Raw genomic sequence first — 15,655 nt, forward strand, 5'->3', positions numbered from 1 at the left:
TTTCGGATTTCACAGGTCATTTTTTACAGAATTTGATTTCAAACTCCTTACCACACATTTGGGCCCCTAGAATGCCAGGGCAGTATAACCACCCCACAAGTGACCCCATTTTGGAAAGAAGAGACCCCAAGGTATTTCGTGATGGGCATAGTGAGTTCATAGAAGTTTTTATTTTTTGTCACAAGTTAGTGGAATATGAGACTTTGTAAGAAAAAAAAAAAAAAAATCATCATTTTCCGCTAACTTGTGACAAAAAATAAAAAGTTCTATGAACTCACTATGCCCATCAGCGAATACCTTAGGGTGTGTACTTTCCGAAATGGGGTCATTTGTGGGGTGTTTGTACTGTCTGGGCATTGTAGAACCTCAGGAAACATGACAGGTGCTCAGAAAGTCAGAGCTGCTTCAAAAAGCGGAAATTCACATTTTTTGTACCATAGTTTGTAAACGCTATAACTTTTACCCAAACCATTTTTTTTTTACCCAAACATTTTTTTTTTATCAAAGACATGTAGAACAATAAATTTAGAGCAAAATTTATATATGGATGTCGTTTTTTTTGCAAAATTTTACAACTGAAAGTGAAAAATGTCATTTTTTTGCAAAAAAATCGTTAAATTTCGATTAATAACAAAAAAAGTAAAAATGTCAGCAGCAATGAAATACCACCAAATGAAAGCTCTATTAGTGAGAAGAAAAGGAGGTAAAATTCATTTGGGTGGTAAGTTGCATGACCGAGCAATAAACGGTGAAAGTAGTGTAGGTCAGAAGTGTAAAAAGTGGCCTGGTCTTTCAGGGTGTTTAAGCACTGGGGGGTGAGGTGGTTAAGCAGACTATGAGTGTCTATTGTTGTGACTTAGATGAAGATCAGATCACATTTTATGACCAATTTCTGCAGAAATCCATATAATTCCAAAGGGTTCACATACTTTTTCTTGCAACTGTATTTGCCACAGTATGTCTTTTCTGGGAACGTGCATTTGTGGCCTGAAGTATATAATCCTAATGACCACTACAATGTCAGCTTGTAAGTTATTGATATTAAGCAGGTTTGCCAACTGAAAGTATAGTACAATGGGGGCCATTTTCTAGTGCCCCTAAAAAAAATGGATTGCCTTAATAATAAAACATTACTTTTAAAGGGGTTGTTCCATGAAAAATATTCTACAGTTTTCAAACCAGGCCAAAAGATCTGTCTGCAGATGAGGTACTGGCTTAGCTATAATCCTAAATTATATCTTAAGACCTGTCTAAAAGCTCAAAGCACTGATTTATAGAATAGCTGTCTTCCAGCAGGTGACACCTTTTTTTGAGGGGGGAAAGGGAGGAGAAAACTAATTTGCGTAGAAGCACTGCATGGCCTATAAGACTCTTCACTACTATGCAATCTTCACTAGGATATATAGTAACCCCCCACCCCAAATCCCCTTTACAAAATCACAGAAGGCTTTTGTTTCAATGTACTTTGTTTATACTCTTACCTGTGCAAAGTCTGCCGCAAGTCGCATTTTGCCTCCTTCACCAAGTGGTCTCAGGAGACTTGCATTTCGTATGAACAGTTCTATCGCTCTCTGGGCAATGGCTTCAGTATTATCATACACAAAATCAGTGCAGTCAAAGTGACGGAAATAGTCATTCTTGACTCTTGCAATAAAGCCTTGTAATTCTTTCATGTACAAGGAACACGGAACATCTGGCTTTCCTGAACTCATAAGGCCTCTGAAAAGGAAGCAGATCAATATACATACAGATAAGGCAGTGTGCATGTATTTACTGTCACTGATAAAACCGGGTCAAGTTGGATGTAAAGCCCATAGTGTCTAGGAGAATCTTTGTTCTGAGGTCCTCCACAGGGAAGTGACTGGCATAGGGAACAAATTATCAAAAAGAAGGTTGCAGCAGCATCTCCAATAATCTTCTTTATTTCTGGTACTTCAAAGCATATGTACAAACAAACAATTCAACGTTTCGGCTGCACTCAGCCTTTGTCAAGCATAATTACAGACTGAATCGCCCCACATATAAATAGTAAAACACACATACCTCCCCCAAATGGTTAATCAAATCCTCTGTGTAGGGGCAAGTTCTTACTGCCCAAAAGCCAATCAAGTTGGACAAACATTTCAATGCTTACTTTGCATAACTAGTGATTACACCGACCTGTGTCCTCACCTTCATCAGATTGCCATGGTGAAACACCTCGGCTCACTATCTATTAGCGTCCATCCGGCGCTACTGCGCATGTCCACAATCAGGACGCTCTTCCGTGTCCAAGGCAATAGTGACCGCAGGCCTAGCATCGCAGGAACACACGAGATCACATTAACGATCACATGCTGCCGCTTAAAGCGTCGCAAGAATACGTCTGCAATCACATGACATGCGGGTCGTAAACAGCTCGTACCGCCCACTTGCCTGGCATCATACCGCGTCATGTTGCCCTGGATACGGCGCAAGACATGTGTTAAATCCCTCCACATCCCTCTTAAAGCAAAAGAGTAAAGTTTATGTATGTATATATAATCTTGCCCCGATCTCAATAATACTTATATTATGCTGTTATGGTGTAATCCATGTATATTGACCCGGAAGTAATCATGAAATATTAAAAGATACATCCTAATCCAACACAATACACATCTGAGGGAAGAAAATGGTGACTAATAAAAAACTATTAAAACCAATAGATGAATTACTTTTATTCAACCAGCAAGTATTTTTTGACAGGAAATGACATAGGTGTCTCCCAAAAGATAATAAGATGATGTACAAGAGGCATTTTTGTGGAAAAAAAACATTTCTCAGCTTTTATTTACATTTGAGCAAAAAGTGTCCAGTCCAAAATTATTCATACCCATCTCAATAATCAATAGAAAAGACTTTATTGGCTATTACAGCAATCAAACGCTTCCTATAATTGCAGACCAGCTTTTTGCATGTCTCCATAGGTATTTTTGTCCATTCATCTTTAGCAATGAGCTCCAAATCTTTCAGGTTGGAGGGTCTTCTTGCCATCACCCTGATCTTTAGCTCCCTCCACGGATTCTCAATTGGATTCAAGTCTGGACTCTGGCTGGGCCACTCCAAAACGTTAATGTTGTTGTCTGCTAACCATTTCTTCACCACTTTTGCTGTGTGTTTTGGGTCATTGTCATGCTGAAATGTCCACTGGTGCCCAAGGCCAAGTTTCTCTGCAGACTGCCTGATGTTATCGTTGAGAATCCTCAGGTATTGCTCTTTTTTCATGGTGCCGTTTACTGTGATTAGGTTCCTTGGTCCATTGGCTGAAAAACACCCCCAAAGCATTAGGTTCCCACCACCATGATTGACAGTGGGGATGGTGTTCTTTGGGTTAAAGGCTTTTCCTTTTTTACGCCAAACGAAGGATACATCATTGTGACCAAACAATTACATTTTTGTTTCATCTGACCATAACACAGAAGACCAGAAGTCTTCTTCTTTGTCCAGATGAGCTTTTGCAAAGGCCAAGCGAGCTTTTGTGTGCCTTATCTGGAGAAGTGGCGTCCTCCTTGGTCTACCAGGGGTATGAATAATTATGGGCAGCACTGTATGTATATCGAGAAACAATATAATCGATCCCTGCAACATTAAACTCCAAATTGAGTCCATAAGGCTGCAGTGATCTTAAAGTGTATATCCATTTTAATTCTTTTTTCCTCAAGATCTTATCCTTATCACCACCTCTTCTAAGTGTCCCCACCGCATCAATCACCCGGAATCGAAGTTGGTTGACGGAGTGCCCACACTCTACAAAATGCTTCACTACTGGTTTATCTAACATTCTCTTTCTAATTGTGCTCTTATGTTTATTGATCCTTTCCCTGATCTCCATCGTGGTCTCACACACGTAAACGAGACTACATGGACATTGGATCATATAAACTACGTCCTTAGACCTGCAAGTAAAGAAACCATGTATCCGAAATATTTTGCCACTATATGGGTGTGAAAAAGTATCTCCCTCATGATACTGCTACAAATACAACAAGACAGACATGGAAAGTTGCCATTCTTTCTAGGGGCCAAATACCATTGTCCACCTTCCCGTGAACCACCAACGCATAAATTAGCCTTCCTCCTATATGCCATTATCCTCTGTAGGATATGCCACTCCTTTCTCAGGATCCTGACAATAGCCCCACTGTCAAATGGAATTCTTTCACCTGTTTTGTCACAAGAAGATCTGTCGAGTGTGGATTCCCTGCAAACCAACATAATTCTCTCCCTAGTTTTCCTAAAGAGTGTCTTTGGATAACCCCTTTCTATAAACTTGTTGCACATCTCATTCGTTTTCAGGGAAAATTTGTCATCAGAGACAATTTTTCTCACGCGTAATAATTGACTCCAAGGTAAGGAGTCTACCATTCGCTGAGGATGATAGCTGTCATGTGTGAGTAAGTGTTTTCTATCTGTGGGCTTCTGGTAAAGGTCAGTCCTGATCTTACCATCAACTACATAGATCAATACATCAAGAAATTGAAGTTCTCTATCTGACACTGTAATAGTGAACTGCAAACCTGAAACACCCGCAATTCAAATGAGCATGAAACCTGTCCAGTTTGTCTCCAGTACCATTCCAGATCATAAAAATGTCAATGTAGCGCCACCAGCACAGGACTCTCCCTAAAAATTGGGATCGGTAAACCAGTCTGTCCTCCACCTCGGCAATGAAGATGTTCGTGTAAGTTGGGGCCACATTGGACCCCATGGCCACACACCGCTTCTGTTGATAGAAGGTGTCCCCAAAGAGAAAATAATTCCTCCTCAGGACCACCTCCAAAAGGTGAAGGACAAACTGGCCCGCCCCCCTGGAGAGCCCCGTGCCAGCCAGGGCCACATAGACAACATTTAATCCATAGGCATGATCAATAGATGTGTACAGGGAAACAACAACAAAACTAACGAGCAGAAACTGTGCAGGCAACTGTATCTGACGCAATTTGACAAGGAATTGTCCTGTGTCTTTGACATAGGAAGGAGCCGTGGTCGCATGGACCTGAAGTAACCTGTCAAGAAAAACTGAAATAGGGTTAAACACCGATCCCCTGCCTGACACAATAGGTCGGGCAGGTGGATCCTCCAACCACTTATGTATTTTCGGGAGTATGTACAGTACAGACCAAAAGTTTGGACACACCTTCTCATTCAAAGAGTTTTCTTTATTTTCATGACTATGAAAATTGTAGATTCACACTGAAGTCATCAAAACTATGAATTAACACATGTGGAATTATATACATAACAAACAAGTGTGAAACAACTGAAAATATGTCATATTCTAGGTTCTTCAAAGTAGCCACCTTTTGCTTTGATTACTGCTTTGCACACTCTTGGCATTCTCTTGATGAGCTTCAAGAGGTAGTCCCCTGAAATGTTTTTCACTTCACAGGTGTGCCCTGTCAGGTTTAATAAGTGGGATTTCTTGCCTTATAAATGGGGTTGGGACCATCAGTTGCGTTGAGGAGAAGTCAGGTGGATACACAGCTGATAGTCCTACTGAATAGACTGTTAGAATTTGTATTATGGCAAGAAAAAAACAGCTAAGTAAAGAAAAACGAGTGGCCATCATTACTTTAAGAAATGAAGGTCAGTCAGTCAGCCGAAAAATTGGGAAAACTTTGAAAGTAAGGGCTATTTGACCATGAAGGAGAGTGATGGGGTGCTGTGCCAGATATCCTGGCCTCCACAGTCACCGGACCTGAACCCAATCGAGATGGTTTGGGGTGAGCTGGACCGCAGAGTGAAGGCAAAAGGGCCAACAAGTGCTAAGCATCTCTGGGAACTCCTTCAAGAGTGTTGGAAGACCATTTCAGGGGACTACCTCTTGAAGCTCATCAAGAGAATGCCAAGAGTGTGCAAAGCAGTAATCAAAGCAAAAGGTGGCTACTTTGAAGAACCTAGAATATGACATATTTTCAGTTGTTTCACACTTGTTTGTTATGTATATAATTCCACATGTGTTAATTCATAGTTTTGATGCCTTCATGGTCATGAAAATAAAGAAAACTCTTTGAATGAGAAGGTGTGTCCAAACTTTTGGTCTGTACTGTATATCATAGGAGTAATTGGACGACTCACTCTCAGGTATTCATTCAATTCATCATCAATAATTTCACCTTGCAAGGCCTCATCCAAAATTACTCCTATGTCACGCAGAATCTCCCATTTCAGGTCCCCCTTCAATACTTAATGTTCTTCAACATCCTGCAATTGCCTCATAATCTCCTTTATGTATTTATCAGTGTCCATAACGACCACGGGCCCCCCCCCCCCTTGTCAGCTGGTTTGATAGTAATACACTTGTTCTGCTCGAGAGTTCTGATGACCTGTCTCTCCTGCCTAGACAAATTCCCCCTCACACATTTAGCATCAGTTGTTTTCAAAGCTTCTATTTGTTTGTGTACAATTTCAATATAAAATTCCACAACATGATTGTTGTGTGATGGGGAAAAATTTATTTTTTTCTTCAAATTGAACCTACTGAATGCCAATTCAACCACTTCTTTACTGGTATGTGACCGAATACCATCATCATGTCTCATAGAAAAATAACTTTTCAATTGTAGTCTCATAAAGAAACGCTGTAAATCAAGTTCAAGGTTAAACCAATCACGTTCACCTGTGGGGGAGAAAGTTAAACCTCGAATCAACACCTGGATTTGATCAGAGCTCAGTTCTACTGAGGATATGTTGACTACAAGTTGTGTCACTTCCTTGGATTGCGCCTCGTGGACCTCATCGGCGCATTCCTGCTGGAACCGGGATGTAGGAGTGGCATGCCTCTTCCAGGGCCGGTGATGTTTCCTTCCGCCCCTTCGTCATCTCCGGCACCTGGTCTTTTGGCCCCTAAAAAAACTGATGTTGAAGATTCATCTGTAGATTCAGAGTCACAAGTAGTAAAGCCAAAATGTCCTTGCTCAAATTTTCTCCCCTTTCTTCTTCTAGCTTTATTTTGTCCTTGTGGATTCTGCCAGTTATAGATTTTGCCATATTGGTAATCCTCTAAGTCCCTATGCCATTTGTCCTGTTTTGTTCTCTATGTTTCGGACTTGTGGCGTTGAATATGATGTACAACTTTATCTTTATGAGCTGTGAAATCATCCACGCTAATTAGACTCTGGATCTGTGCATCAAGACCCATGAAGGTCTTCTTAATGCAATCCACCTCTTTATGCAGAAAATCAATATTCAACAGCATTAATTCAAAGCAATACCTGTTACTGACCATTTCAAACTTCTTACCGAATTCCACATTATTGAGGAAAAAAAGAATTAAAATGGATATACACTTTAAGAATACTGCAGCCTTAAGGACTCAATTTGGAGTTTAATTTTGCAGGGATCGATTAGATTGTTCCTCCATATACATATGTAGGGGGTTTTTAGATTGTTCCTCCATATACACATTATGTATCCATTGGTTTTAATAGTTTTTTATTGGTCACCATTTTCTTCCCTCAGATGTGTATTGTGTTGGATTAGGATGTATCTTTTAATATTTCATGATTACTTCCGGGTCAATATACATGGATTACACCTATGAATAATAATTGAGATCGGGGCAAGATTATATATACATACATAAACTGTACTCTTTTGCTTTAAGAGGAATGTGGAGGGATTTAACACGTCTTGCGCCGTATCCAGGGCAACATGACGCGGTATGATGCCAGGCAAGTGGGCGGTACGAGCTGTTTACGACCTGCATGTCATGTGATTGCAGACGTATTCTCGCGACGCTTTAAGCGGCAGCATGTGATTGCGAATGTGATCTCGTGGGTTGCCGCGATGCTAGGCCTGCGGTCACTATTGCCCTGGACACAGAAGAGCGTCCTGATTGTGGACATGCGCAGTAGCGCCGGATGGACGCTAATAGATAGTGAGCCGAGGTGTTTCACAATGGCAATCTGATGAAGGTGAGGACACAGGTGTAATCACTAGCTATGCAAAATAAGCATTGAAATGTTTGTCCAACGTGATTGGCTTTTGGGCAGTAAGAACTTGCCCCTACACAAAGGGATCGATTAACCATTTGGGGGAGGTATGTGTGTTTTACTATTTATATGTGGGGCGATTCAGTCTGTAATTATGCTTAGCAAAGCCGAAACGTTGCATTGTTTGTTTGTACATATGCTCTGAAGTACCAGAAATAAAGAAGACTATTGGAGATGCTGCTGCAACCTTCTTTTTAATCATTCGTTCTGTGACCACATTGGATCTGTGGTGTTCGGTACAGCTGTTGCATTCCAAGACTGCTCTATTAGACCTTTGTGTGCTGCTCTTATCCATTTTTGCTTGGCATGGGGAACAGTCACCGCTTGCACGTGTACAGTGTCATCAGATTTCTAAAATTCACCAAGATTTACACACATTTATGATTTGTAATGTTTTCTTGCGCAATCTCACTCCAGTAGGTGGGTGGTGTAGAAATTGAAGAAATGTCCCCAGGCATATATAAAGCTAGGAGGTCACCAAGATCAGGCATACTGCCCTGTTATGCTAGCTCAGCATAAAAAGTACTTTTAATCTTTATGCAAATGAGCAGTTAAGTGCACTCAGGGCGGGCCCAAGACACACTTTGTACACTTAGGGCTCATGCACACGACTGTATGTATTTTGCGGTCCGCAAAAAACGGGTCTGAAAAAAAAAAGGATGACGTCTGTATGCATTCCGTATATTGCAGAACGGAAAAGCTAGCCCCTAATAGAACAGGGCTATTATGAGGACAATAATAGTACAAGTTCTATTTTTTTGCGGAACGGACATACAGACATACAGAAACGCAATGCACACGGAGTAACTTCAGTTTTTCTTGCACCATTCTAAAAACCACACTGTCCAAAATGGACAACCATGTCAATTGATCCAATAATATAAAACAAATCAAGATCCTTCCTTGGTCTTCAAAAGACTCTGCAAATGGACATTGAATGGTGCTTAGAGGAAGAAATACAGGGATGATGGCATTATCTGTCTTATACACCGGTTGCCAACCTTTTACCAACCCTGATAAGGACGACCCCACCTGGAACCTGTCCCTTCAATAAATAGCCCTAAATTGCCCTATATGAAGGGAAAGGTTGTGGATCGGGGCATCCTTATCAGGGCGGGTTCTCCATGATTAGGCCATTTTAGGGCTAGAATAGCACCCCCTGTATAGGGCAACATAGGGACAGGACAGTTTCCCTCTTCTGCCCGCTATCTATGATACCCATCCTGGATGTCCAATCAAATCTTTGGAGAGGGACCAGACCTAACGATAAACTATAGACCCTAATGACCTGGAGGCGGCAGGACAATCGGGTTACATTTATTTGGCCCTCAGCAGGTGCCGCTGTGCACTAGTGTATTTTTATGTTGATTATCGTATATTTCTGCTATAAATACGGGAGTCTATATCTGTTTGTTTCTATATCTCTTTATTTTAGATATCTATATTAAATGTTATGTTTTAATTGATCTATAATTAATATTGGCTTTTACCTTTTGAGATATCCTGGTGACATTTCTTGGATTGCAGAAATTAGTGATATTTGTGATTTATGTATTGAGTTTGAGGGAGCATTAAAGCCAAGGTTCCTCACATTCTGACGCTGGAACTGGAAGTCCCCTATTTAGATTTTTTTCTGGCAATAATTTTTTAAATTTTTCTGTTGAATTGTAGTTTTCATTGACACCAATTTGGAGTACAAATAACGTGTTAATTAACTTTTATTATTCTACTATTGTTTTTTTTACACTTTATACATATAACGTTCACAGTGCAACATAATTAGCATGTTACTTTTATTGTATGGATCAGTTCAATTATGGCGATAAGAAATATGTATGGCTTTATTTGTTTTTACTACTTTTGCAAAATAATAGTAGGTCTCATTCAAAAACAATCGTTTTTTATGTTGTTGCATTCAAAGAGTCACAACATATTCATTTTTTCACTGATGTAGCCATATACAGGCTTGTTGAAGAGCAGGCCGTGCCATGCCAGCGCAGCCTTCCCTTCATTGTTTACCTGTTTGCCGCAGCGTTGAGACGGTGTAATTACAAGAAGCGCCTTCATTGTCGGACGATCTGATATTGTCGGCCGATCTGAGATTGATGATCTAGGTCATCAATAAAATACCCCAGAAAACCCCTTTAAGAGAGTATAAAGGCTGTGCTGATACAGCAGTTCAGAAGAAAAAAAATTGAATTTTAAAAACAATATCACCGAGAACCCTAGTAACTATTCATCAGCAGTTGTTTTGATAAAAAACATATGAGGACCACAAAAAAAAAACCTATTAAAATGTCAAATACATGTTTCACCATTCTAAAGATGGAAATAGCCTTTTCTCACCTAGATCTCATCTGAGCCTTGGTGTGTTTAATGCTTTAGTATTAGATATTCATATTTCTGCATATGTAACATGCTCCTTATAGTTCTGCCTCTGTCCTGTTTCACATCTATTTTAATTATTGCATCTTCTTTAGTTATCACTCCCCATCCCCCCCTTGAGCGTGAATAACACATAGATGCCGAAGTTATGATATGTTTATGCTTAATGCTTCCTTAACACTTTTATATTCAACTGTTACACTGTTATATAACATCCTGCATACCATAAAACAGCAAAGCACAAATACTACTTTCATGTTTTTATATAAATAGGTTTGTCTTTAGAATTGCAATGTAAATGGTGGGAACGTGTTCGTGCATCATCAAAGCTCTGAAATGCCTCAATACAAATTCTGCATACACAATAATTTGTTGCAGTGTTTGCAGCTTTTATGAACAGACATTGTGGGGGAACAAAGAACTGGTTTACTTTACTTGGGGCAAAAAAGCAACCATTAACTGTAAGATAAACCATCAAGATGGAGACTACCAGAGATGACATCTACATCACCAGACAGTACATACCCTGGAAGAACTGCACTTGAATAAACAGTGATGCTTAACACAGCGCCATCTACTGTCAGCTTAGAATAGTTCCTCCTGCATTAAGCTGCAGCTGTTGCTGTATTCCAACATAAATTACCTAAAATAACAGTGCTAAAAATAAAATCTCACCCTGAAAAGTCTTCTTGGTGCATGGTTATGATAATCGCTTCAACAGAGTCACCCACAGAATTAATTAGAGGCTGCACAGCATTTCCCATAAGATTATCGATAGTCTGATAAATAAGAGAGACAGGGATGAAAATGAATAGAGATGAACATGACATGGCATCTTTATTATAAATGTAAAAGGGGAAAGAAACTGTCTATGAAAAGATCTTTAACTAGAAAAAAACAAGGATTAGGAGACATCACAAAGAAATCTTGGTATTAAAATGCATTTTGCTTAGAAAAGAAAAGCAGTAAGGGCAAGAATTATAATGCAAGTTCTTCACGTTCACTAAAACGACATGAAGAGCACGAACTGTGGTTTTATACAGAGTATATGATTATATTTTCTAACTTAAAGTGGAAAATACCATATTGACACCTCTATAGAACATATTAGATTTTTTCATTTTAGTTTTTAAAATTTCTAGTAATTTCCACATATAATGAAAAAAACATACTAATATACTGTAATTCTTGTAGAAAATCTGCTCAGACATGCCTAATCTTGAGCACTTGATGACATATGGCTGCACCCATATTGCTTATATGCAAGCAATGTTTTAGGAAGCAGGAACTCTGAAAATTCTCACTATAGGATGTGAATTAGTAAGTGTTCTTTTTCAATTTTAACCAGATTTCAAGAAGAATATGTATGTTAGATAAATTAATACACGTGTCTAGTGGCACAGTATTGTTAAATAAAAGTCTCTATACCAGTTTGCAAAAAAGTTATCCCAAAAGTAATTTTTTAATTTTTGGGCTAATTAAAATCCTTATAGTGCAATTATTCGATATATAATGATCTTACCTTTTTCTGTTTAGTTTCTTTAAAAACCGCACTTTTATAATATTATAATTACCTTGCTACCAGCAAGTAGGGCGGTTACTTGCTGGTAGCCGCCGCATCCTCCTTTCAAAAAAAACGCCCCCTCCTCCTGTTTGACAGGGCCAGCGAGCGCTCTCCTCCTCCGGCTGGCCCTGTCTGCAATTCAAATCCCGCGGCTGCGCCTTACGTGTCTTCATTCGGCACAGGCGCTCTGAGAGAAGGATGCTCGCTTCCTCAGCACTCCCTCAGTGCGCCTGCGCCGATGACGTCACCTCTAAACCAGAAAGAGAAGACGTCATCGGCGCAGGCGCACTGAGGGAGTGCTGAGGAAGCGAACGTCCTTCTCTCAGTCTCCATGATACAAAGGGATTCAAACTTGACTGTTCGGTTACATCTATAGTAACAGGGGCATGATCAGACCATGAAATAGTGTGGATGGTAGAGTGGTTAACCCGATGTAAGAGGGATTTATCTATAAGGAAAAAATCTATTCTGGAGTACATCTGGTGGGGATTGGAGAAGAACGTATAATCCCTGTTTGAGGGATGTTGTATGCGCCAGATATCAAATAAATCATCTTTGTGTATTATAGAATATAAAGGAGTTGGTTCTTTATGGGGAACTCTAGATGTGCAATCCATAGATGGCCATATGGTTTTGTTAAAATCCCCCATCACTATCAAGGATCCAAATGCATCTTTAGATATTTTGGCTAAAGAAGATTTAAGAAAATGTTCCTGACCTCTATTGGGGGCATACAGAGCGGCTAGGGTGTATTTTGAATTGTTAATAGTGCAATGTAAAATGACGAGTCTACCCCCATCGTCCACCACACCTTTATGTAAAGTAAAAGCCACAGAGTTTTTGATAGCAATTGTAACCCCTCCTTTTTTATTAGGAGCCGCTGCCGAATATATGTAGAGAAAATGTTTATTGCAGATGTGTTTCTTGGATGCATACCACATCCCCATTTAGAGCCTTAATCTCTTTCCAGAGAATAGCTCTTTTAAATGGTGAATTAAGGCCTTTAACGTTCAGCGATATTATTTTAAAACCAATTGTGATAGAGCAGTGGACGATGTGAAGCAGCTTTCGCTATGGGCAACCATAATACATTCTCATATACAAGGGACATAAATATGTACCTTTGTCTGAGCATACTAGGCATAAAACATAAGATATAACATAAAAATTTGAGAGTAGAAAAATAAACATAAAAAAAAAAAGGTCCAGAACGTAAACTGTAAACGCTGTGAGATACAAAATGTGTATCTATTAGGGGTCGGATCAACAGAATCCGAGGTGAACACATCGTGAGCTAGGGATAGCCCACCTTCTTATGAAGTATAAGGCAACTTATAGACATGCCTATTGGAAAGGATACTGTAAAAGTAGTACTCTGTCCTGTCTGCATTATGATTAGACCGTGCAGCGTTTCCTATAGGTCACTGTGGTCCATTCTTCAGGGATTTGTTGTGGTGCTTGTCTTTTACCGAGGTTCGTAGCGTCAACTTCCAGCAGTAGATTCCAATTTTTACACAGTTGAACAGCAGATCCTGGTGTAGACAGAATATGCTTCCCCCCCATCTTTAGCGATGATTAGTTTGACAGGAAAGCCCCACTTGTAGGGGATTTTGTGCTCCCTGAGTAACTTTGTGACTCCATTGTATTCCCGCCTTTTAGGCTACTTTCACACCTGCGTTAGGTGCGGATCCGTCTGGTATCTGCACAGACGGATCCGCACCTATAATGCAAACGCTGGTATCCGTTCAGTACGGATCCGTTTGCATTACCATAAACAAAAAAATAAAAAAAAATTATTTTTATTTTTTGTTCATGATAATGCAAACGGATCCGTTTTGACTTTACATTGAAAGTCAATGGGGGACGGATCCGTTTGAAAATTGAGCCATATGGTGTCAACTTCAAACGGATCCGTCCCCATTGACTTACATTGTAAGTCTGGACGGATCCGTTTGCCTCCGCACGGCCAGGCAGACACCCGAACGCTGTAAGCTGCGTTCAGGTATCCGCCTGCTGAGCAGAGCGGAGGAGAAACGGTGCCAGACTGATGCATTCTGAGCGGATCCGCATCCACTCAGAATGCATTAGGGCTGGACGGATCCGTTCGGGGCCGCTTGTGAGAGCCTTCAAACGGAACTCACAAGCGGAGCCCCGAACGCTAGTGTGAAAGTACCAGCTGAGAGGTCTGCATAAAGGGATATATTTTTGAATCTTTCTGGGAGACTCGGTCCTCTGCGCATAGCTTTCATCAGTTGTTCTTTGACATGGAATTAGTGTATGCGGGCTATAACATCTCTAGGAACATCCGCTGAGAGCGTTTTAGGCTTGGGCAAACGATGAGCCCTGTCAATCAAGAAATCAAGGGTGCTGGCTTGAGGTAGTATGGCCGCAAATAAATCTGTGAGGAAGTCTTTTAGGCTTTCTTGCTTTATTTCTTCTGACACTCCCCTGAAGCGAACGTTATTGCGCCGATTTCTATCTTCCATATCTGCAATTTTATTTTTAAGTGCAGAGACTTCCTCCAAGTTGTTGGCCACATCTACGATTTCATTGTGAGCCTCTGTGAACTCCGCCATTTTAGACTGTGTGGGCCAGATTTATCATTACACTTACATCTTACTCCATTTTCCAAAGTCAGATTTATTAATGGTCCTTTAATACGGTGATAAATGTGGTTTGACGGTAGCAGTTTATGCTTCAGTAAGCGGCTTTACAAAAGTCGCACGTCTTTATGAAAAAGTCGCATGTTCTATTAAAAAGTCACATAAGATAAGCATGGTCCTCACTAGAGTGAAATTGCGCAATTTTTTGCGACTTTTAAATTGTCCCAATAGTAAATCTGTCTAGAGATTCATGTACATAAGAAAACTCGCCCACTTTCATAAAACTGTTGAGCATAGCGCAGAGCCAATAAAAGTCGCAGTTTTAGCGATTGCGCAAAAATTTGCGACTTTTTCACTCGATTATTTTGACTTGAGCCAATGATAAATCTGGCCCTATATTCGCGGTGCAACTACCCAAGGAGGTAATTTCATGCTGTAATTCAGAAATCGCTGATCTGAAATCTTGTTGTATGGCCAGCTTTAAGTTATCTAGTGAATGTTTCATTTGTGGTTCAGAAACAGGGGCAGCAGGACCTGTTGATTTATTTGCTGCTTCACTGTGGCTTCTGGCAGCCTTGCTGTTTATAGAACCCCCTATCTGGGGTTTCTGGATTAATTCCTCCTGGTGAAGGGACAGGAGTAGAGTTGGATAGCGACCCCCCTAATTTGTTGCTCCTGGCTGCTGATGAGGCCGGGGAGCTACTAGGGGATTTCTGCTCACCATGCACCGCTGTTGGAGACATCGCGGCGCCATTTTGAGAAGGATCCACTGCCGGGAAAAACTGTCAGTTTCACAGGACTCTTCTTCCCTTTCCTCTTCGGCATCTTGGAGATGGGTAAGCGCTAGGCTGAGTGAACTGAGCCGTAAGTACTGTAAGGCAGTCTGGAGTCGCTTTGAGATGATTTTAGGGCTGAGATGCTCCGGAGCTATTCACTTACACAGCCGCCGCCATGCTGTGCTAGCCACGCCCCCGTCACATCTCTTTTTTTAACCACTTTCCTAGATTTTGTGCCTGCTATTCATGTGCAAAAAGCTGAGACCCTTTCACAAAATAAAGAACATAGTGGACTAACACAATTGGCCCAAC

At 40.5% G+C, this 15,655-nt stretch overlaps 1 protein-coding gene across 4 annotated transcripts in view; it reads right to left on the reverse strand.

Moving 5' to 3' along the window:
• The window catches only part of COG5 (component of oligomeric golgi complex 5), a 413,671-nt gene that overhangs the window by 33,709 nt on the left and 364,307 nt on the right, over positions 1–15,655 (reverse strand). For all 4 annotated transcript variants that reach the window (XM_040412854.1, XM_040412847.1, XM_040412840.1 and 1 more), the window contains 2 exons: positions 11,076–11,179; positions 1,482–1,719 (listed from right to left, as the gene is read on the reverse strand). In XM_040412854.1, coding sequence (XP_040268788.1) covers positions 1,482–1,719; positions 11,076–11,179 — 342 coding nt within the window. The remainder of the gene's footprint in view (positions 1–1,481; positions 1,720–11,075; positions 11,180–15,655) is intronic.

Source organism: Bufo bufo, chromosome 1, assembly GCF_905171765.1.
Source record: "Bufo bufo chromosome 1, aBufBuf1.1, whole genome shotgun sequence".
NCBI classification, from domain to species: domain Eukaryota; kingdom Metazoa; phylum Chordata; class Amphibia; order Anura; family Bufonidae; genus Bufo; species Bufo bufo.